Here is a 24,146-nt window from a genome sequence, read left to right as displayed (position 1 = left end):
CAGTGCAGTCATGTGATGTCTTCTCTCATCATCATCATCATGACAAGTTGGAAGTCTGACCTTCCGCCAGCACACAGTTTGCCATGCAGGGACTGAAGACTGCAGTACAGCAGTAGTGCACTTGAGGCTACACTAGGGGCGGAGTTTGACCTCTCAAGTCTCAAAACATCACTAATCCGCGTCGGACATTCTGGCACAGGCCGTCGCCAGCCCCGCGTGTGCGAGGAAAAAGGGACGAATCTCCACTGAAATCGCGCCGGCTCCGGGTCTGCGTGGCGTCAAACGCAGACTCGGGCTGCCGAGGGACCGGGTATGCGGCACTACGGCAGATAGTGCGTTCCCCGCGCCGGGACATATCTGCAGCCCTCTCCAGCCGGTTTCGCGTGCAGGGATTCGGCGAGGAGCCGTGGGATTCGCGCGTTGACAGCTGGACCGCCCTGCGCCTTCATTGGAGGCGAGCTTTCAAGGGTCCGCTCCCCTTCACGGTGAGTCCGCGGATGCACTTGCGCTCTCTGTGCCTGGATGCAAAGCTGCGGCAGCATTCACGCCACTGTGGCTGAGCGGGCGACGTCCCCGCACACGGTTCACCGTGAGGCTGGCGGGAGCGCTGGCAGCATGCCTCCCGCTGCGGGAGCGCGCTCGCCGAAGCCCCGGGGATCTTTAAGGCAGGAAAACACAGGACGGTCATCAAATCCCCCCCTTTCAATAGAGGATTTATGTCCTCTCCGCGAACCCTACAGCGGAGGTGGGTGTTTCTGTCCGACCGCGCGGGCCTTCGCGGGCATCACATGGTGTCAGAGAGGTCGGTGCAGAGAGACATGTGGGCACTCGCACCACGTTTAGGCATGAAATAGGAATTTTGATAGTGAGAAAAACGTTGGCATATTAATGTAATCTGTAAGTTTGTGATTAACAAGGACCGGGGTGAAATGAAAGTCCTGCAATCGGTAACGTTTTGGACATAGATAAAATGACACATTTACAAATAAGCCCATAACAATGTAAAACATAGTATATGCCCGGAAAAGTTCCCGTTGAAACATCACGATTTTGTGACTTTTTCATCTGATCATTCAGGAAAATACTGATTTCTCTCCACCTGTGTATAAACATTACAAATGTAAACAGACTAGAAACAGCATCGGATCAAGAGAAGTGTGGTTGTGTGTTTTGATTTGCTGGTGCTGGGGCGAGCCTCTTGTTTACATGTGGATTCAACGTTGTAATTTAAAATGGAGTGGAATTTCAAATGAGACAAGATGCTGTTTATGTTGATTATAAGCCCCCTAACTATTCATTATAATGGCACCTCTTCACATCCATAAGAAATGAAAGTGTTCCAGAGCAAAGCCAAACTGCACACTATCCATACAAAAGTGAATTTAAGCAATACAGCACCATTTTAGTTTTTAATTAAAAATAGTATTGATGAAATCAAAAATTAAGATATATTAGTTATAATGCAGTATATGTGATGTGTTATCCCTGTATTATTATTCTGTTATTCCGTTTTTTTAATTGTTTTTCTGCAAACAGTGCAGCAGTGATGAAGCTATGGCTGGGCCACATAAAAAAAAAAATGCATCTAAAGGTATCTGAACATCTTTAAGTCTGGACGGGGTTTGTCTTTTCTCTATAAGCCGGCGTAAAGTATTAAAAACAGTTAAAATGTCGTCCCGTTCTTGCATCAGCCGGTGTGGTGGTTACACTGCAGACTGTGGAGGGTAGTGAAGGCTGCAGATCACGAGATTTTTCTCAGTGTTTTCATTCTCAAACCATAAATTGTAAATGAACTTCACGCAATGTTAAATTAGTTTTTTATCTGCTACAGTATATTCAGCAGCCCTCCCCAGAAGTGTTTGTTTTAAAAAGAGAAAGATTTGCATTGAACTTGTGTTTTTATGCCTTTTTTTTGTTTATGTTCGGATATAGGAAATGGCTTGTTCACTACTTTTGAAAAATCATCTGCTCTTACGCCTGGCTACCTGCACTGTAGACTTGTGTTAGTACATTTATGGTTTACCCCCCCCCTCGATTTTGTCCTTTTGCCATTCAATGTCCAGCGGCACATGGCCGAGGCTGCCCTGTGGGTGATCCTGACAATGTTTTCAACTAACCGCTCTGGAGGTGCTTGGGGATGAAATGGATGGAGCCCGTGGCCAGACCAACACACCAGCTCCCACCTCCCAGCATGTCCAGCTGCAGCAAGTCTCCCCCCAGCTCTGGAGAAGGTAGATGACTGGATTCATCTGTCGTCTGACGGAATCGGTCATTTGGATTAGTGATGTAATGAAAACTGTGTCCAAAAATGTACCTCCATAGTGCCGTGCAGTAATAATCACATTTTGAACCGTCAGTACAGCAGATGAAATGAAAATGCACTGAATTTTACAGGATTTAATATATTTTTATGTTTTCCTTTAACTTAGATTTATTTTGTTTAGATTACTGAAGATTTTAATGAAACTTACTTTAATAGGTACTGTAAAACATCCACAACCTATAATATAATATAATATTATATCATATAATACAATGTTTTTAAGGTTACACATGGGATGTAAATTGCTTTAAACAACACAAAAGACACAGACAAGCACCCTCTATGTGAAATACTAAACAGAGTATACATGTCAGAACCTGAGGATGTTTTCCTCAGTTGCAGGCTCTAACTCCATGGCATGGGTGAAGATGTTCAAAAAACCCGCAGGAGGCCTGAAGAAGTCCTACCAGCCTGGGAGCATGTTGTCTCTCGCGCTCACCAAAGGCCTGCTGAATGAGCCTGGGCAGAACAGCTGCTTCCTAAACAGCGCTGTCCAGGTGAGAAACCATTTTCTACCAGCTCTAAACTACTGACAAAAAAATACGTAAATTCATTTACTTCACTTCACTGGAGTAATCACCAAATTTTTCTCAATTCTCAAACTAACAAACAATACAATTCTCCAACACTTGTCTTGCAAACTTATTTTCAAACATTGCACTGAAAAGTAGCACTGGCTCCTCGATTCGAGCTTAAGAAACCCTCGAATAAAACACCTTGGTTTCAGCTGCTGTTATTACTTGTTCACAGGTGCTTTGGCAGCTGGACATATTCAGGAGAAGTTTGAGGCAGCTCTCAGGTCACTTTTGTCTGGGTGATGCCTGCATTTTCTGTGCTTTAAAGGTCTGTAGGTTTTTCGTTTTTTGCATTTAAAGCTAAAGCAGTCACTGTTTTCTTTTTATTAGTGCTGTTAATTAAGTCAAATTTCTCTTTGACCATAACGGCAATTAACATTTTTAATAATAATGGTTGTCAGTGATAGTTTAAGGTACTATCAGGAACTAACTAATCATTGGGTTGTTTTTTTTCCAGAGTATATTCAGCCAGTTTCAGCAGAGTAGAGAGCAAGTGCTGCCCTCCGACAGCCTGCGAAACGCCCTAGCAGAAACTTTTAAGGATGAGCAGCGATTTCAGCTCGGCCTGATGGATGACGCTGCTGAATGCTTTGTATGTTGACTCTCAAAAGTAATAAGACATTTCCAAAGTAACTGTGTATGAAGTGATGTTACGGTGCTTCCTCTGTTACACTAAAAGAGAAGAGGCTGCAGACGCCAGTGACAAAATGCCTCAGCTCCGTGTAAACTTTATCTATTGCATTTAAAGGTGCACTCCGCCTCTTGCTTATTAGCATATTTGAGCCCTGTTAGGATTTTGGTTTTGTGTGTTTGATCGCTGACTGTATAGCACCTAGACCATCCAAAATTCCCTTACTTGTATAGTTGTTCATGTTGACGGGAAAATAGGTGGAGACCTCAGTCGTTAAGAGTGACTTAACATCACAAGCTGTGAGTGCAGAATTAAAAAAAAAAAAAAATCAGTTTTATTTTATCATCTACAGCCATTTTAAATCCAGTTTAATTGTGTGAGTTGTTATAGAATTAGACCATTAAGATGTAGATATGTAAAGTGTTTCACATTCATGTTTGAGTGGATATGACTGATTAATTCACAGTTTGTAAGGAAACACTGATTTTTGTAAGGTTTAGACTGACATAATCCTTCCATTTTTGTGTTTCTAACTTTGCAATAGTGCTGTGTCGCATGTGTGTTAACATGTATGCAACGCTCGCACTGTATCTGCTCTTTTTTCTTATCTATTAGGAGAACATCCTGGAGCGAATTCACTTACACACAGTTTCAGACACTGCGACTGATGCTTGTTCATCCAAATCCTGCATCACCCATCAGAAATTTGCGATGATGCTTTATGAGCAGGTAACTAAAGTTTTCAGAGCTGCTTGTCATTTCATTTGCTAAACAATACCGAAAAACAATGCAGCACTATACTAAGATATGTATTATGGTGAAGCACATGGAGACAATAATAAGATGTACAGTTTTTACAGTAGGGGAAAGACCAAGTAGAATAATAACAAAGAAGAGGGAGTCCTACAGCTGCTATAGCCAAATGATAGAGTTGATGTTAATGTTGATGTTGGCATTTTAATGCGCACGTCACACACTAAAATGTAAACATTAAATGTAGTCTGTTGAATAATGTTTCCCTTTCTTTTTTGCAGTTTGTGTGTCGCTGTTGTGGTGCATCTTCAGACCCACACCCATTCACAGAATTCGTGCATTATGTCTCAACCACTGCTTTATGGTGAGTAATATCCGAAGTATTAAACAAGGTTACTAGAAAATTGTTTGATTGTAATTTTAAGCATCGTAGATCAATTTCCCTCCCGTCATTTAACAGCCGTAGTTTGAGTGCGTGTGTTGAGCGTTTTCATGATCCTAAACATGACCTTTAGAAACTTAATGTGTCGCCTTGGCACCTGATTGATAGAGAAGCACACAAAACGTCATCACTGACATTTGCATTGAGGTGAAATGTTCTGTAACACTGTCCACCATTAATAACTTGTGATCATATTACATACCGCCCAGGGTTGACTATGGTCATTGGGTCAACCTTGAAGTATATATCCCAGATTAAAACAGTTGATAATGATAACTAGTCAGGGACTGCATGAATAAAGGTTGAATGTATGAAGGTTGTGGTGATGCAAAATATGCACCGAGTGTTCAATATTGTTTAAAAAATATATTATTTCGTACTTTTTCCAAAAAGGAAAAAAAACAAACAAAACTATCTCTGTTTTTATGCGTTTTATGCACAGCCAACAGGTTGATCGTATGTTGGGGAGGAACGAGCGGCTCAGGTCAGACATGTTTGGAGAATTGCTGCAGGCAGCAAACAACACAGGTGACCTCCGAAGCTGCCCGGTATGTGATTTATGGTTATGGTTCATTTTAATGTGAGTTTTTTTATTTCAACAAATTCACAAATCTTTTCAAAGTGGTGGCTCAGTACCTTTCCCCGCTCTGCTGTTTTGTCAAAACATCTGTCTGATTTCACCCATTGCATTCTGATTCGACGCAGGCAGCTATTAATAAATGATTTGGCTGTTCAGCTGAACAGTTAGCGTGTTACTGTAAAATGGACACGAAAATGACTCTTTCAGCTATGCAAAGTACACTCTGTGCTTTCTGTTGTGACACTGCACTTGAAGCGGGCAGAAGGAGACGGTGCCAGACTAGTGTTAGGATATAAATAGCAGTAAGGGCTTATCTGCTGTTTTCCTCTCATCTGTATTTGCTGCCACTGTCTTCCTCTTCTGTGTGCATCAGTGTGGTGAAGCTCAGTGCTCTGTTACCATAAATCCACTATTCTTCCAGAAATGTCAAACTGCAGTACTGACTTAATCACACTGATGTGCAGATAACACTGGCTCTTTTCCATCTTTGCAATAGTCCTGATTATGGCATTTTTGGCACAAGTGATGAGTCACGTGAGGTTTTTTTTTTTTTTTTTTTTTTCAGTTTTGTTTAGGTGTGTGTGAGACAGAGAAAGAGAGAGACAGAGAGATAAAGCCACAAACTTAAGCACTACTCTGACATTTAGGGAAATTTGCTTATTTATTTCTTACTGAGACTTGAAATAAAACATCAAAATCAGTCCAGTAGTGAGTTTGGATCCAGCGGCTGCTTATTATACCTTTAGCACAAAAACTGGAAGCAGGGGAAGAGCTAACCTCAGCCAAGCCAGTAGTGAAAAACAAAATAGCAGTGTTCTTTACACACTGACATCTTATTGTGTGTTATACGCTGCACAGATTTTTATCCTAAGTCTGGTCGACTGGTTTCTGTCTTGTTGACTTTATTCTTGTATCTTTGATGACATCATTCATTTTGTGTAACGCACTTTATAACAATGGTTTTACCTGTTTCTGTATTTTGATTTTATTCCTTTATCTTTGTTTTTATTGTTTGTTTTGTGTGAAGCACTTTGCAATACTGGGTTTGAAAAGTGCTATACAAATAAACTTTATTAATATTATTAATTTTGCATCTTGTAGGCTAACAAACATATCATTAATACAGATACAGAAATAGAAGTGTTTAAGACAGCTGTTCATTGAAATGTCTTATTTTCTGCCACTATCTACTTCAGATTTGGAATTGTAACACCGACTAGCTTCCACCCTGCCTCTGGTCTTTTTGCTAAGCTACACTTAGGCTAAATACATTGATTTACCTCTTCTGCGTCCTGAACACACATTGAAATTGACACTGAAATCCTCGCGTTTTTTTCCATAATGTACATACAGTACTTTGAAAAAAAAACGCTCTGAGAAAGCTGTTGGATTACTAAATTGCAAAATATAATTTTTATCACTGAAATCCATTATAGAGGACTTCAGGACTTAACTGTTCTTTCTTTTAAGCATGTTGATATTATTACGGGCCTCCATATGCTTTTCTTCATGTTTTGCAGAGTGACTGTGGTCAGAGTATCAAGATCCGCCGTGTGCTCATGAACTGTCCAGAGATCGTGACTATAGGATTTGTATGGGATGCTGAGCAATCCGACCTGACGGACGATGTCATTCGGTCGGTTGGGCCGCGTTTGAACCTGTGTGGGGTAAGAGCTGAACAGGCGGAGCGGCCGTCAGACCTTATGGGCTGCTTGTAAGCACCAGATGACAAATAGGAATGTATCATCTTCATCATGTCAAAGGACCCTTTGTACTATATAGAACGGATTGCCAGTTGTGGTGTTAAAAGATTTGATCCAAAAATTGCATATCCACAAAATTACACCTATCACAGTTCTCAACTATTTTATAATTTTGGTTGAAATGAACGAGAAATAAAGGTCGGTGTGCGGTAATCTTTATAAAAAAGAAAAAAAGGGCTATCAAAACCACACACAGAAATTTTATACTCATAGGATTTAGCATCTGCCAGACAGAAATATGCAGAGATCAAACCTACATTTGCTGTCTTTCAGCTTTTCAACCGTGTCACTGATGAAAATGCCAAACGGAGTGAGCTACATCTGGTGGGGATGATCTGTTTTTCGAGTAAACATTACTCAGCTTTTGCCTATCACACCAAATCTTCAAAATGGATGTTTTTTGATGATGCTACTGTAAAGGAGGTTAGGAACTCTGCTATTAATCTGCTTTATCCCTGTTCAAAAATCTACTACCTGCTACTGTCTGTTGCATGCTCTTACTATTTATCACACTGTTCTTTTTCCAAGATCGGATCCAAATGGAAAGATGTTGCCTCTAAATGTATCAGGGGACATTTCCAGCCACTTCTTTTATTTTACGCCAATCCTGAGGGAAGTCCAGTGTCCAATGAAGATGCGCCAAGACAAACCACAATATGTCCCCGGTACAAAGCCCAAGTAAATGGCGACATGACAGGTAAGACAGTCCTCCAGTTACCTTCTAACCCTAGAACTTCTCACGCACATTCAACATGTGTGTATTTAGACATTTTTGGAAAAATAAATTCAATATCTTTATTTAGATATAGAAGCCTCGTAAAACCTTTACTTCAATATCAATATCAATATGTGACAGAAAATGTATATGTCATATATTTTAGATATGTAATAAATTGTTTATAGCTGTTTAGCAGGGGCTGATAAAAATTGTAACTGGGACATCTTGAACATCACTATAAATCAGTGCAAGGTTTATTAAACAAGAGGTAACCTCAGCAACAAAACTCAGCATGGCTTATACTGAAACTAAACTGGATGGAGGTTTAAACACAAGTCTTCTTCTTTTAAAATGTGGGAATGGTCAAAATGCCACGATCGACTCAAAATCCACTCTGCCTCCGGTTCGTTCATCATTACTCGTTCATAATTTTTCTGGAGCATTAGAGCAGACATTCCTACCGGGAAAGGAAGTGTGAGAGCGTCACTGTAACACAAGTGATGGTGTCAAAAGCATGAGGTAACTTTAGGCAGCTAATATTGAGTCACTCTCAAGAACATTTACCCAATGAAGTGACTCGCGTGAATGCAGATGTGCATGTGCACACACACCTTTTTCTCAAGAGTGCAAATTTATCTGTATATGTCAAAAAGCTGATCACCATGTGCTTTATTGTTGTATACATATACTGCAGGTTATATGGGGAGATGTATACAGTGAGTTTTTTCTAATAACATATGAATTGTTGACAGAAAGGAATCATGCAAATTAAGATTGAATTTTGTAATGTGTAGGGAAACTTGAGGTGAAATGAAACAGCAACTAATAATAATTAATAAGAGCATGATAGGGATTATAATACTGATCAATTTTAGGTTATCTAATAATTTCTTTCCAAAAACCCATATCTGTTATGATATCTGAACAAATTTTGAAAGTATCATTAAGTGAAATTAAATGTCAAACAATGCCATTACCTATAACAATAATGATGTCACTCCACAAATTACAGTTATGGTTTGCATCGGGATTGAAAGAGTGCTGTTAAACCGCAGGCAGAAAGATTGTCCTGGCCTGTGTGCTGGCTTGAACTTGGCATGAGGATGATGCCTCTGTTGCACGCAGATTACCACCCACGCCTCCCTCCCTAATCCCTGCTCCTGTGGCCAAGCGCACTCATGCTCCTGCTCCACAGATCTCACTCCTCCCTTAGACATTTCCGATGTTTGCCTCCATTAATTCATCTGCTTGGTTTTTTGGCAATGGCGCCTTGCCCGTTTATAAGAATTGTTCTGCTTTAGTGTGGTGGCCAGACACTTTGACTGGCATGGGACGGGATTCTTGTTTTGATGAAAATAAGCGTAAGTAACTGTTTTGTTTTTTTTCGTTTTTTTGTTTTAGAGTCAAACATGGCGGAGGTTCAAACATGATATGTATTGTGTGCATTATTTACTATTATCCCATTTGTTAAATTGTTTGAAATTGAGGTTTACTGAAGCACTGTTGATTTGCCCTGCAGTACATCGTTGTAGGGTTTTTCATTTGGTTACAGTTTAACTTATCCACTCTTACAACTACAACTAACCAGGACAACTGGCCCGCAGTATTACAATGTAATCGCATTACTAAGATTGAGAGTTTCTGTATAACTTCAGGCAACATGATGATGTGTGTATTAGTTAATTACATGGCAGTTGTGTAAGGTGCACTCAGCCTAAATCTAGTACCCTTTTCAGTGGAACTACTTAAATGTCAGCATTAGGCTACATGAATAAATCTGGAAATCCATAATACTACAGCTTACTCACTGCTGTTACTCACCACTGTTGTAACATCCAGAAGCCACGCACATGCACACAGCATTATGCTTTTTATACCTCGTGTTTCAGGGAGAGAGCATTTTCCTTCACCTGTTTTCTATTCATTATACTGTCACATTATTTTTTACTATAGATCCTAACAAAAATCTTGAATTACAGTACCAATTGCATAAAAATATAAATATAAAGAAAGAAACAGTGCTGCAGAGAGTGGTCTGACTACCATGCAGATAGGATGAGTTGAGATATAAAACTGAAAGACAGCGGCAGCTGTTAGGTAAATGTGCTGATTTTGGAAGCAGATGTTTGCAATTCACTGCAGCCCCGTGCAGACACTGACACACCACAGGGTTGTCAAATGTGAAAGCAGTAGTGAATTTTAACATGCATGATGTGATAGAAACTTATTTTCTCTCTTGGTGCATTTGCAACAAAGATGCAAGGTAAAAGTGCCATTTGCCGAAACATCTATTATAGCTGCACTGGAATTTGTGATGAGTGACAGAGGAAGAGACAGTAATGACCTGACTGATGAGCCTTGGTCAGAGAGTCGAAAATATAACATAGGTATCTCAAGCTTGATGCCTGCAGTAAATCTGTAAATTTGTTCTAACCCAGAACAAGTTGCAGGGCTATCAAATGGCTAAAACACCTCTGGTAAATCTCATATGTGGAGAAATGGCATGTTGTAACTCAAAAAAAGGTCACCTATTTGAACAGTCATATCACACACTGATTGTTGTTTCAAGTTTCGTGTTGTTTTATGGAGGTAAAGGGAATCAAGGGCCAAATAACAACACTTAGTGTTTGGTTCACTGATATCAGCAGGCCTCAGAAAATGCTACTTAAGAGCCAAAAAAAAAAATACATCACAGGTTAATAAACATCAACAGCAATTTTCTGTATCAAAATGCAGCCATTCATCTGCCATTTCATTAATTTTTTTTTCCGCTCAGTGAAACATCCCCTTGGCAGTCCTAACAAATTCCAGGAACCTTTTCTGGAAAATTTGCAGAGGCCAGGTGAAACATCAAAAAAGGATAGAGGGCATCGGAGAACAGACCCATCGCAACACAAAGGTAGCGCAGCATCATACAGTAGGTATAGGGGGAACACTGACATCAGCACAGTACATCAGTACTGTACATGGGCCAGCCAGTGCAGATAAGTGCTGTACGTCAGAAAATGCTTGAAATAGTAATTCTTCAAATGATCTGTGTCTACATTGTTTAGAGATGGCACATGCAAGATCTTCATCCCCTCCAGAGAATGGACTGAGGCCTCCTGTGGACCAAAAATTAAAAAGCCATCAACGCACTGAGAAGTCATCAAACCATTCAAGCAGAGGATCTCAGGAGCCACATGGACAGTCCTTGGGTCCACAGGGTGGTGGGCATAGCCGGAAAAACAACACCAGTCGCTATGATCAGGATAGCTGCCAGGAGCAGTGTGAAAAAGGTGGAAGTGGAGGAAACCGCAATAAAACTAAGTCCACATGGAGGCCCATCCGGGAGGTGTTAAATGTGGACACGGTACTGAACGAACTGGAGCAGCGCCGTCAACAGCAACATGACAGCCCGCGGCGCAGCAAGCCTTCAACCCACGAAAGGGTGCATGCTGAACCAAGTCGAGACCGTGAGAGTGAATATGTACGAACCAGAGAAGATCGAAAGCAGCAGTGTTTAATGACGATTTATGAGGATGAGCAGAGGCATGAGACTGAGAGCCACAGCTCAGTAGAGTCAGAGAGCAGGGCCAACCAACAGAGGGGCAGCAGGCTTAAGGGTTGCCCCAAGACACTGCTGCGTAGTGACACCTGGACCATACAGAGGACAGAGTCAGGCTATGAGAGCAGTGATAGACTCAGCAGTGGCTCCACCAATCCCGACTCACCTGGGGTGGATGGCTTTGCTGTTAAAGACCAGAGATCACCACCAGAGGCACAGTTGCAAAGGTAAGAGGTAACTGTGCAATTGTTTGGGGTACTTTTGTACAAAGACAGAGAAGGTTTCACGTTCAAAAGTAGGAGTACCGCAAGGTTGTATTCCTGTGGTAACAGCCTGATTTTAACAGCCTATTTCCATGCAAACTTGCTAGAAAACCTTTATTTCAGGAAAAAAAATCTCGTTTGTTTTGAAGGTTTATATTAACAACAGTCCTGGTTTAATTGTGGATCTTCAATACTCTCCTATAAATAACCTTTCTCACTCAGTAATTAGTCTAGCCCTACCATATGGAAACAATTGAACTGTTTTATAACTATTTTAATAAAGACCATGGACGAACCAGATTATTTTCTTCTATTTCTCAGTATATTTTCTTAGATATTCACTACATTTTTGCAGGGTTTCACCAGTTTGCTATTCTGAGATTCTCATCTCATCATCACACATAAATACTTCTGATTTCCTTGGAAACTACGGTAGAACCGGACCGCAAAAGGACACAATGCGTGTTCCCATGACATTAACTTTCAAATAACTTGTACTATATAATATTATATAATATAATAATAATAGTAATGTAAGACGGAAGACGGCCTAAACTGCACTGTTGAAGCAAACCTGAATTCTGTATGACTATATACTATAACTATCTATTTACATTGTATATTTATGTAGGATTGAAAAGTAAATTGCAACATCTTACTTCAAATTAATTCCTATGATGTAATGATCCATACAAAGTCCAAATGTTAAGTACTGTAAAGTTTAATATTTGGGTCTTACATTAAACATAAGAAATTAGAGTTTGGGCCGTTAGAATCCAATTGGCCGGAGCAGACAGTGAATTTGGAAATATCTCTGTTTCAGTCATTCTGCCAGTGTTTTTCATGGGTTTCTGTGCATCATTTCCCCTTTTTTGTTTGTCTGTGCCTGTGCTGACCTGTTTTACAATATACTACTTGACAAATCAGCTTGAAAACATGCCGAGAATAATTTTAGTCTTTTGTTTTCAGTCAGCTGCATCAAAGGGGAGTCGATGCAAATTCAAGTATAATGTCCTCACCTTCACACAACGGTAAGTTCCAATATTTAAAGGCGTCCTTAGGTTTTCTTAGCACAGTAAAAATCTTAGCTGGTATCAAATGCAGTGTGTGGAATAACTACAACCGGTTAGCAATGTTAGTTAGTTCATTTAAAAGAGCCTGTTTTTAAAAACAAAAAAGATGGGTCGTAAAAGAAGGAAAGGGGTAGACCGACACACCAACAACAAAAGTAAGATGAAAAGAAGATGCAAATGAAAATAGGATTTAGAGCATAAAAGAACATGTCACTGTTTAGGGTCAGTTACATCTCACATCTAATCCACACCACCTCCAGGAAAAGATTTACAAAGAAAAGAATTTAGTCTTAGTAGATCACACTGGCTTACACACAAACGGTTCAGTAATTATGTATGACTCTCATGTCCTACATAACTAAGTGTAACAAAGGTTATTACTTTTATGCACTACGAGAATAGGTGCCTGCCACAAGAGAGCAATTTCCAAAAGAGGAGTTTTTCCTATTTTATTCTGTTTTCTTCTGTCTATATATTTTTGTTAGTATCTGTATTCTGTTAGTCTTTAAAAACAAACAGATGAAGTACCCCTTATGCTGATAATGTGAGAGTAATTAAAGATTGTTTCATTTCTGAGTTGATTTCTGAGCTTGGAGTGTCTTACTTAACCTCTTCACCCAGTCAGCCCTGCATAGGCATTAATCTGATAATAATCCCACAAAGCTCATTCAGATAGCACAGCTGGACATGGCTGCTGGCATTGTCATAAATATCTTTCTGTTTCATGCTGTACTTTGAGTCTGCTGCACTTGATACTTTATCGAGGCTATGTGCATCTAGAGCCAGTGTTTCCAACCGGCAGCCGAAGCTTTGATCCTTCCATGGACCTCTCCAGGGCAACAGCAAAGAAAAAAATAACACATCTATTTTTAAAGGGAAGGAATTCAGCACCACGCTGCCTCTCGCTGCGCTGGTGCAAGGAGTGAGCACGCTGCCTGGTTCATCCAGCTGTGAGAAAGTGTAGCGAGAGCAACGCTCTGCTGCTGCCACCTTGTGTCCTGAGAGGGCAAGAGCCTCTTAGTCAGATGTGTAGGCCCCTTTGTCTGTGCTTAGTTTCTGCCTTTAGTTAAGTATGTGTGTGTGTGCCTGTGAATCTGTAGATGCCAAGTTCATAATTAGGGAAGAGGATTAAGGCAAAGCCAAAAAAGCGTTCAAGCTCAAATGATAATCTCAGAATTCAGAGAAAAATAAATACAAATTATAAGATTAAAGTCTAAAATCTACGACAGCATGTCAGGGCCATCGCAGGTTTAAAAAAAAGATGAAGCCAGGATAGGGGGGTAATATTCCAAGATTTTAATTTCTGAAATTAAAGTTGTAAATGTTCAATATGTATTTTTTTTTTAAGTTTTGTCAAAGAACCACATCACTTCACTTCGCAAGGTTGAATCAACCTCATCACACCACAGAGGCTGCCACTTGCTGTGTACTATACCTGCAGTGGATGACCTAGTCAAATTATACTTTGGAATTTGATTTAGCAATAAGGAAATACTCATCTTTTTAGCCCAGAATCAACAAACTATCATAGGCATATGGACTTTGCAAGACACATTGCTGTGAATTGGGCAATTTCAGAGGAAAACAACATACCGATTTAGATGAGGTCATAGCATTTGCGCATCAGGAACTACAACACAATTGACAGATACAAGGATATCACTAGTTAAGTTTCTGGTGTTATGAGGTCAATCCATCCTTGCAAAGTGAAGCAATGTGGTTCACAGCACTGTCTCTTCAAAGTCTGGATGCTGATGATAATATTTAATGTCCACTGCTGAAAGAGCAGCCACAAGTGTGTTCAGGTGCTGAATCAGAAAAAAAATTAGATTACATTTAGGATTTAAGATTCCATGATTCCTTCTTTAAAAAAAAAAAAAAAAATCTTTTTTAATATTTTCAGAGTACATTGAGACATTACACTACTTAAATTTCAGTAACAACTGGAGAAATGGAGGCGTTCTAAAACTTTTGACCAGTTGTGTATACATACTCTGCATAATTTAATTCAAAAGAGTTCGGAAGGTCAGAAGATAAATATACCTTCTAACTTTTTTGCGCTCAACAGTGGGAAGCAGCTCAATTGCCCAAAATTAAATCCGCGAGCAGCAACAAGCGGGTTTCAGGCTCGACAAGGCCAAGCATTGTCACCTTGGCTAGCTTTATTCTGTTCGAAGAAGGAGTGAGACCAATCAAACGCTTGTTTCATCGTCACAATGTATGCAGAAAAAATATTGTAAATTCAACAAAGTTTCCATGCAGTAAATAACATCTTATCTTGTCTACCATATGCCTCTACCATACAGAAGCACATGTATTGGGCAGCTGATTGATTAAAAAAAATCTACTTCAGTACTGTTCATTAATATTTTTTGCTCCAAAACGAGTTGGGCAAAGTAAATATGACTGGAGTTGAAGACAGGCTTATGAAAAGAGAGAAAGGGTAATAATGCAATGGAAGGTGCTATTGTGATGCTAAGCCGTTTTCTGCCCTGTTTCAGCTACAATTGATCCAGGTTGCATGGTATGTTTGATTTATTGTTATTTTAGTATTAAGCGTACTGGTGTGTATGTTCAGGACATAGTACCAGATGTCCCCACAGAGTTTAATCAGGATTGCTTGAGTTATGGCCAATTCCCTGCTAAGCCCCACCCTTGGTGATGTTTTTTGAAGGCAGCCATGTTTTTGGACCGGATCTTGCCCATTCATAATAGAATTGTTGCGCTCAGCAGGGCTGTATACCAAGTAATACAGTCAAAATCCAAAAAGTAGATGTAATTTTACTGTTTTTCAAATTATGCAAATTAGCAATCGGCACAAACTCGATAGGGTTCTACCCCTTCGGGGTTAGGACCCTAAAAAGACATTATCTTCTCCAGTAATCACAGTACATAAATAGTTACCTGCCACAATAGAGCAGACGCTTCCAAAAGGTCTTTTTTATATTCTCATTTTTTATATTGGCTCTTTTTCTTCCACTATGTATTGATTGCCTTTATTTTATATTTTATAGGTAAACATCTACCCAAACCTCAGGGAAAGAACCATGACCAAGTTTCACATTCACATCTAAAGTGCAGTCCAAGTTCAAGGTAGTGTCCTGTACTCTGAATTATATAAAAATTGTTCCAATATGTACAATTAAGAATCTATCATTTACAGTACATTGCAATCAAGTATTTCCATAATACTTGAATAATCACTTCATCATATACCATTTTTGGCATAAACACTCTTTTTTGTAGACGTAAATCAAAGTACACTTCTAGCACCTCCAGGAAAGCAGTGTCTTCAGAGAGGGACTCCACCGGTTCCGAGAACAGGCAGAGTGATCAGCAGGAGATGACAAACTGTAGAGAAAGTACAGCCCTGAGGCACATCACAAAAACCAGCAGCTCAGAATGGAACAGCTCCGACGATCTCGCTCTCTCGGAGCCCGAGGACAGAGGAAGCACTTACCGCTCCAGCAACAGCGAGGCCGTGACCTCTGATTCCCAGTGTCCTCATATAACCCTGCCATACCTCCCCCCCAGCAATGTGAGCGCAGAACCTCTTCAACTGAACAATCAGCGACAGCTCAGCGCGACAGGGTCGCCTCACCTGCGACCCACCCAGCGGATCTCTACTCACCAGGGTGAAACAAGCCACGCTGTGTTTCGTCCGAGGATGCTTCAAGAGCCCTTTCCATCGAGTCCTCGTCTTTCGTCCGCATCCTACGTTAGTCCTCACAGGAAGCCGGAGATGTCAGGCCTCCGAACCTTCTCAGATGCAAGCTCCAAGTCGGGCTCCGACCCAGAGAGGAGTACCCCATCATCATGTGAAAGTGAGGAAAGACTAACTGGATGCAGAGTGGAACAGGCAGTGCCACCTCAGGAGGTTTCTCTGACAACATACTTCAATGTGGACAACTGTATGACAGAAACATACCGTCTCAAGTACCACAACCAGAGGCCTCTTGTCCTCTCTGCCACGGTGCCGTGGACAATGGTTGCGACTGAGCGCAGAGACACCAGCCACACACTCCCCACCGACACACACTCACAAGATGTGCCAAAAGCCAGACCTGAAACAAGTAAGCCTCTCTCGATACGCTTTTAAACCTGAATGTACAGCAGGGCTGGCCAGTATGATAATATACTGTATATAGTGTGAGATGGTATAAATTAAACCGTCAGAGACTTTGCTATACTGTTAATACTGTAGCAGCTATTCCTTTAATATTGCCTGTTGTTTTAGGCCACTGAGGACGTTGGTGCACATCAATTAGCGAGACTATTGCATGGCAAATTTTAATTTTTATATGATTTCTGCATCAATGTAGTTAAGCACTTGGATTTTTGTCAAGTATTTAATTTGTTTTGTTAACTCTTTTGAATCCACTAACTATTTTTTCCAAGTTAATTTTGAAGACTTTACTCTTTCAGCATATGCATCAAAATCACAATATAAAATCGTATATTACCCTGATTGAAGGTTTTATTTATATTACCCACTTCTACCTTAAGGATCTTGGAAAAGACAACTTGTCAGTTTTCAGTTGTCTGAATACCAACATGTTGCTGTGGTGTAAATGTACACAAAGGCAAGCTCCGTACAACGTGTTTCAAACAAGATTTTTCTTTTCTTTTCTTCTTTACAGGCCATAATAGCAATAAGCCCACAGCAAAATGGAACCCAGTGACAGCCAAAGGACTGGATGAACGTGGTTTTTTATGAATGATATTTGGTGAGTTTTGTTTACAAGGATGGACAGTAGTCAGTAGAATACCAACTGGATGCCAAAGAGTTTAGAGAATGGAAAGATGTTCTTAAGCCCGACATTTCCAAACTGAGTCAAATTTATTTATGCAAGCTTGTCACATAAGTAAAACCAATTTCTAAATGCAGTTACGTATTGTTTGACGGGTTATCAACTAATATATATACTGTCTTCCATTGTCCTGCAGTATTGCTGCAAAAAGATTTTGTGTTAACCAAAATCTGGACTGTTTTCTGTTTGCACAAAGGGTCTTTCAATCACCTTATGTCAACTTTAAGATGTTTATTTTTTTAATTGAACAGTAGTTCTGCAGAAGTGCTGCGGAATTGAAGATATACCGATATATGTAAAGCCAGGCATGAGAGATTATGGAGAGCCAGCATTAGGTTGATTATACTATGATTGTACAGTAATTATACAAAGATGAAAGAATGAAGTGTGATATATCACAGCATGACGACATGGAGAAGTATGTTAAAGAGACTTTATCAGAGTATGATGTCATTCTACACAACAAAATAAAACCCACAGGCCGCAGCAGGTTTAAAGTAGTTCATTTAATCACGCCAAAGGAGAGTGAATTAAAAAGATTGGAAATGTTTTTCATTAATGTCCGGGGCAGCTTACTGACTTTATGCACACTGCACAGGGAACGGATGTTGCAACATTTTCTTACATTCAGTCACTGATTTGTTTGAACTGTTATCATTTATCAGTTCTCTTACAACATTTATGTGTTAATGAATGGCAGAGGGCTGCTCCGTAACAGTCAGCCTCGATGGCTGTAAAAATCTGTTGAGAAAGATTCTTGTTACTTCATTGTTCCAAATGATACGTGAGTCAGCTGCATTCGCATGACTCCGTGCAGTTTCTGTCACTTACAGAGCCTATCATTTGTTGAGTATGATGTTCTGCAGTTGGGGCAGCCCTCAGGTTATTCAGCAGGACACAATATACGATTATGTAACCTGTGTATTCTACCTTCGATTGTGCTGGTTCTTGTAATCCCTTTTTTGTAATTCACAGTGATGTCAAATTGTATTTTTTCAGTCCTCCTCTTGAAGTAGAAAGATTTAAACAGGTCTGTATTTGCAGGTATTTTCATAAAAATGCCAATATAGTTAATATGCCTATCTGATATTATTATTGCCCATACAACACAACACGCAAGTATTCTTGTTAATAAGATTAATGTTCTGAAACCTGCATGTGGCCTTTACAAAGTCTTACTAGCTGTGTGTGCAGCATAGGCATGAGCATGAAAATACCAACATAAATTCTATTGGTTTTTACTTCATTGTAAAAAATAAATAAATTAAATAGAATTTTGTAACTACAGTTGATTTGAAACTTTGTAACACTTAAAAGATGTTCTACTCTCTTGCTCATGGAAGAGCACATACTTTTGTTTATGCACCCATTGTAAATATAAACGTATAACGTAAACAATACGCTGGAAATTAGCGACTGTTCAAGACATACTATGCATTCACCAAAAGTTACTTTAAGATTACTTTAAAAGCAGATCTGAATATCAGTTTTCTTTTGTGTTCACTAAATTGCCAAGTCTTTTCCTAAACATCCTGCCATCTATACATACATTTATACGTAGATTTTGTCACTACACAACAAACGTTTGTCAAGGTGTTGCTCAACGACTGTCACTGAACATATCGAGTCACTACATTTGCTGTTTGTGTGTTGTGTTTGAGCTGTCTGACGTCAAAGGAGGGTTTTTAGAGATGTAATGTATGTGTGTGTGTGTGTGTGTGTGTGTGTGTGTGTGTGTGTGTGTGTGTGTGTGTGTGTGTAATCTCACCTAAATTTGTAATGTCAACATCTACTTGCATTTTTCATGGTTTATTTACCAACACATTTTAAATTCAAGAAAAAGAAGGCGTACAATGCAACTGAGCTATTAAGATTTTTTTTTTCATTATGTCTAATCTTTCAATTATATGCAGTGACACATGCCTTTAAACAAGTTGATTGTGCTGTAGTAATTCTGTTTTTTTTTACAGTTATTTTAAGGTATCTAATATATTAACTAGATAAATAACTCAAAATTCCTACATTATTGGATTAGATGAAGCTGAGTTGAGTATATTAACCAGGTTATTTTGATGTTGTCTTACCTGCTAAGTGTTTTTGTCGTTTCTGATGTGACTAGTTGCTATATCATTTATGTAGAGTATTTTTCCTGTTATTTGATTATGTCTTGTATCTGTAAATAATAATAATAATAATAATATTATATTGTTTTTACACAAGTTTTATTTTACATTCTGAACTTTGTGTCTTTAGTTGTATCCAGAGTGCCTTGACATTTTCAGTGGGACATGTTTTTTTTCTGTGAGTAAAACCACACTTATGGAATGAAGGAGATGAATGAAAGGGATGGAGGATGTCATGCAAAACCTTTGAATATGCAATGCTAATAGTGACATATCTGATGACACTCCTCTGTGTGCACCATTGTACTGTATTTGCGTGCGTGGGATTGGTAGTGGGATGGATTTGTGCCAGGTCTAATATTACTAAAAGCCCTTTCTGACTTGGAAGCTGCAACCTCACCGGCGAGCGGCAAACTCAGCAGATCGCTCGTCATCCGGCTGCGTTTGGCGAGTGTGACATGTTCAAATGCCATCAGCAGAAAGTGGGACAATCAGCGCTTGTAAGTGGCAAGTGCATCCCACCTCCTGGGTGGCAAAGCTTCGTGCTTCTAAGTTTGAAGGAGCCTTAATGTATAAAAACAAGATTTTTTTCCCAGTGCTTAACTTGGATTATTGTATGCATTTATGCGTCTGCTCGCTTGGAAAAGGAAGTTGATAATTGGTCCCCCTCTTGTACCCAATGATCCGTAGCCTTCAGTTAAAGGCTTGATATACTCTAGAGGCCCGCTCGGCAAAAGGTCTTTTTTGTCCTGTGTCATATAGCATCACAGTTGGCATTGCATCAATCCTTATCTCTTATATTGTGCTAAATAATATATTGCATCAACACTCAATAACAAAAGAGAAATTTCAACATCATGTGAATGATTTTATCTGATAACTTAATGGCTGATGTGGCCTAACGTGAAGGATCTGTATGCCTCGCTGAATCCTATCGTCACACCTCTGTGTGTGGTTAGGATTCAGCCTGACATTACTGCCGAATTGAGTTGTCGGTGCTTCAGTGAATGACTTCATGACTTGCGTAAGTATAGACCAATTTAAAGAAACATGTAAAATCTGTCTACATTTTCTATTTTTGTAGATAATATATATTTATTTTTATTCATTGTTGAATAAAGTTTAAATTATTGTATCACTCTAGAATGAGTCATTTTAATGTGTCTTCTTTCAATCCACAGAGACCTGCACTGATTCTCACTGAAAAGGATCATTTTGACAAATTGAAAAAGAAAACAGGCAGTTACTGTATGGCTTTATTACTGCAGGTATCAAAATCTGGTGCAATTTAAAACTGTTTCATATACTGTGTACGCATTACACATTACTTTTCACAGGTTATGTTGTTATAAGTAGTTGATAATTCAACAAAATACTGTATGTAATCCTGAAGTTAAACATCTGTTATCTAATCCCTTTTGAAAATCCTCTTTGCGTCCACACCTTCGTAGTTGTAGCTCTGTTGGAGAAAGATGATGTCATATACAGTTATTATATAATTTCATAGTCCTACATTTGTACAAATAATCAAGATGGTTTACTAACTTTAAATCGATGCAAGATACAGATATCAGATTCTGACTGCTGTAAGTGTATTTAAAGCATATTATACTATCTTGTGACTCAGTGACAGCTGGAATACCAAATAAACAATACAGAATGACCTTTATCCCAATTACACCTAATCTCAGCACCCTCTATAAAGGGCTTCTGAAGTGTTTGAGATAATCTGGGGATTTTTGGTGCCCTCACAGATATAAATTCATCCAACCTGTATGAGTTCATTTCCCTGTACGATTCTGGTTGTCGTCAGTTGCTTTCCATTGTCCTTTCTTTTGAAAATCCCCTTCATCATGTCTCCCTCTATGTTCCATGAGCCCTGCAGGGTGAAACATGAAACTTAGTTAGGACATGACTGCTAGGTGGAAAAAGCTCTGCAGAAGTGCAAGGGCAGGCTGTGCTGGTTGACAGTTTTATGGCTAGGTCCCTCAGTGGTGGTGGGCTGGAATCAACTGTGCACAGTTACCACAATAACAGTCAAACCTTGATGAATGAATTGTTTTCTCAGCTAGCAAATTTATTCTTTCTTGCAGCTCAACAGTTCAAAGTCTAACACCAGTGAAATACCCAGCTCATGGCAAAGTAGTCTATTAGAAGTAAGAGAACGATCACACAAAACAACAAAAGTCTGATAATTGGGGAAAAACCTGAATCTTCTAAACGTTAGTTTCTGAGTAATTAACAGTGTAATGATGAATAAAGGTGCCCCACTAGATTCCAGTTTTGCTTACTGATAGTTCAGTTCCATCTGCAAGGCTGTACTCAAAGGTAACCCCCAGGGTGAAGTCTAATTCCAGCGTGCGGAAATTACTGCTCTCCTTGACATGAAACTTGTCTCCAGTTTGTTCGATGATTATCTTGAGGTTGTCGTGAGCAGCCAGCTTCCTCTTCACGATGTTAATTCCTATCAACGGGCACATTGAATATGCTCAATAGACTCTGAACAATCAGAGGATGTTTGTCAGGATTTAATCACTTTTCATGCACATGCAGCACAAAGGGTAGGACCTTGGTTTGTGTATTGTTGACGGTAAGTAAGTGCAAAAGCCAAATCACAAACATGCAGTAGGTCATTGTGCCACCAAGTGTTTTCAATTGAGACCTTAGCTCCAGTATTCGGTTCAGGCTTCTTTTTAAGTATTTAAACACATGGGATATTCATTTATAACTTGGGTTATGAGTGCACAAATTTAAAAAACTTTTATAAATTTGATCATATAAAGAAATGCTTGATTATCAATTTGCCACATAAATGACATTCTGACTTAGAAACAGCAATCTTTATAGAAGGTGACTCGCTCAGTGCTCTATCAAATGCCTTATCAGGTCTTGATAATGTTATGATCACTTTTTTACACAAGAAGTAGAGATAGCAATGACACACACTGTAATATTCCTAGCATTTCATCAAATACCAACTATCTATGACACATCTTTAACAGTCTAGAGCAGATTATCAGCAATTTGGTATCACTCACCCATTTGTTCCATGAATTTCTCATAGTTTTCATTGCGATCAATTTTCCAGGTGCCGTTGAAGGTCATGGTGGCCGTGAGGGTGAACTGGACAACTCTGCAGCAAGGAGTGTCTTACTCAAAGTCTGCCGCTGCTTTTAAACCACACACCTTCTTATCTCGTCATCTATCAGAATGCTGATGTGGCCGTTTAAAGCTCAGACTTTCTCGAGGCAACATCCACAGCTGCAGATGATTGGGCAATGCCAAGGTTCTGAATAGAAATAACCATGCCGTACCCAATAAACCATGCCGTTTGACACTGTGTACTCGTTAAATAAGAGAATGGTCGACATCCTGTTATACCTCTGTTTCTGTTTACAAAGGGTGAGGTATTTGCTCACCCACCTTAATATTATTCAGTGCAGAACTGCAGCAATTAAGCAGACATTTGATATAATGAGATATATAACTAAAATGTGTTTTTAAAAAAATGTAACTGAAAACAGAATAATGTTTTTCAAGTTAAATGTCTATTTCATATTGAGACAAAAAGCAAAATAAACTAAACAGACCTGTTGAAGCATGTGTTGATACAATGTACTTTATATGACTGTCTGTGATGTAATTTTGCTAAACCTCTTGTCACTCAGCTCGCACCTGATGTAATTGCTTTGTAAAAACACAGAGGTGATCAGGTCAGTTGATAATGTTTTTCCATTGAAACCTTTAACCTTAATCTGGCCATCGTTGATAAACCAGACCTTTGATAATGAAGTTAATATTAAACACCAATATAGGCAGTCGTTGTCTGCCACTCGCGTGTCATTAAGATCAACTCAGCTGAATATGATGTCTTTTATAGTCTCTCTGGGTAAACACAAAGCTTATGTGACTGGAAAAATGCCCTTTTTTGGTAGGGTGTCAAAAAAAATGTCAAAGTATTTCTCTTAAGCACAAGAAAAGCAAAAAATAAATAAATATAAATACACATTAAAAAAGTACTTATTAAACATTCCCGCCAAGTCTGACAAAGGGATGAATAAAACATGCGCAACATGTCAATTCTCTCTCATCTGAGTTTACTTCAAATTTTTCCATTTGGCACGAGAGACCTTTGCCAGACATTCACTTCACTCTCAATGAATCTCCCCCTTATCACAGAAAAGACCTTTCTACTATGACTGCAGGGATGACATTGATAGGTGAGATTGAGACATACTTGGCTAAGCCCTGCTGAAGCTAATCTTTAACACAATTACAGTATATCACACAAGGTTTGATCCTAGTTGTAGTATCCGCTGTAACACTACATACAAAATGATAACATGGCGCATATAAGGAGAGGTATGTCGTTACAGTGACTCAGACTCTGTTTGAGTAAATGTGTATGTCTGCAAGGTTATATTTCAGAAAAATGGCTACAATCAGAAAAGCCTTTTTACAGGTGACATTTTGACTAATTTTGGCAGAAAACAAGATAGGTTTAATTAATAACACTAACAATGGCTCCATTCCATTCAGTTTCC

General features: G+C 39.3%; 2 protein-coding genes across 6 annotated transcripts; one reads left to right on the top strand and one right to left on the bottom strand.

Moving 5' to 3' along the window:
- The first annotated feature begins 100 nt into the window (after positions 1-100).
- Positions 101-20,727, top strand: usp53b (ubiquitin specific peptidase 53b). Of its 5 annotated transcripts, none has more exons than XM_040147295.1 (17): positions 101-485; positions 2,064-2,231; positions 2,666-2,820; positions 3,074-3,166; positions 3,356-3,490; positions 4,145-4,258; positions 4,564-4,646; positions 5,167-5,272; positions 6,825-6,971; positions 7,341-7,490; positions 7,596-7,764; positions 10,562-10,702; positions 10,839-11,559; positions 12,565-12,626; positions 15,683-15,761; positions 15,915-16,741; positions 17,309-20,727. In XM_040147295.1, exons 2-17 carry the CDS (start codon positions 2,138-2,140, stop codon positions 17,383-17,385), a joined length of 3,153 nt encoding a protein of 1,050 aa, XP_040003229.1. In that variant the 5' UTR covers positions 101-485; positions 2,064-2,137; the 3' UTR covers positions 17,386-20,727. The 5 variants fall into 5 exon arrangements, with proteins under 5 accessions (XP_040003229.1, XP_040003230.1, XP_040003231.1 ...); XM_040147296.1 differs by having other exon boundaries at positions 2,660-2,820; positions 10,562-10,684; XM_040147297.1 differs by having other exon boundaries at positions 2,660-2,820; positions 15,939-16,741.
- Positions 20,728-20,840: 113 nt separating this feature from the next.
- On the bottom strand, positions 20,841-22,812 carry fabp2 (fatty acid binding protein 2, intestinal). Its single transcript, XM_040146296.1, has 4 exons — positions 22,641-22,812; positions 21,894-22,066; positions 21,374-21,481; positions 20,841-21,061 (listed from the first exon to the last, which is right to left on the bottom strand). Exons 1-4 carry the CDS (start codon positions 22,705-22,707, stop codon positions 21,011-21,013), a joined length of 399 nt encoding a protein of 132 aa, XP_040002230.1. The 5' UTR covers positions 22,708-22,812; the 3' UTR covers positions 20,841-21,010.
- Between the last annotated feature and the right edge of the window lie 1,334 nt (positions 22,813-24,146).

This window comes from Xiphias gladius, chromosome 15 (genome assembly GCF_016859285.1).
Source record: "Xiphias gladius isolate SHS-SW01 ecotype Sanya breed wild chromosome 15, ASM1685928v1, whole genome shotgun sequence".
Lineage (NCBI taxonomy): Eukaryota > Metazoa > Chordata > Actinopteri > Istiophoriformes > Xiphiidae > Xiphias > Xiphias gladius.
The sequence above is the reverse complement of the archived record's forward strand: the minus strand, read 5'-3'. Positions and strand labels throughout refer to the sequence as shown.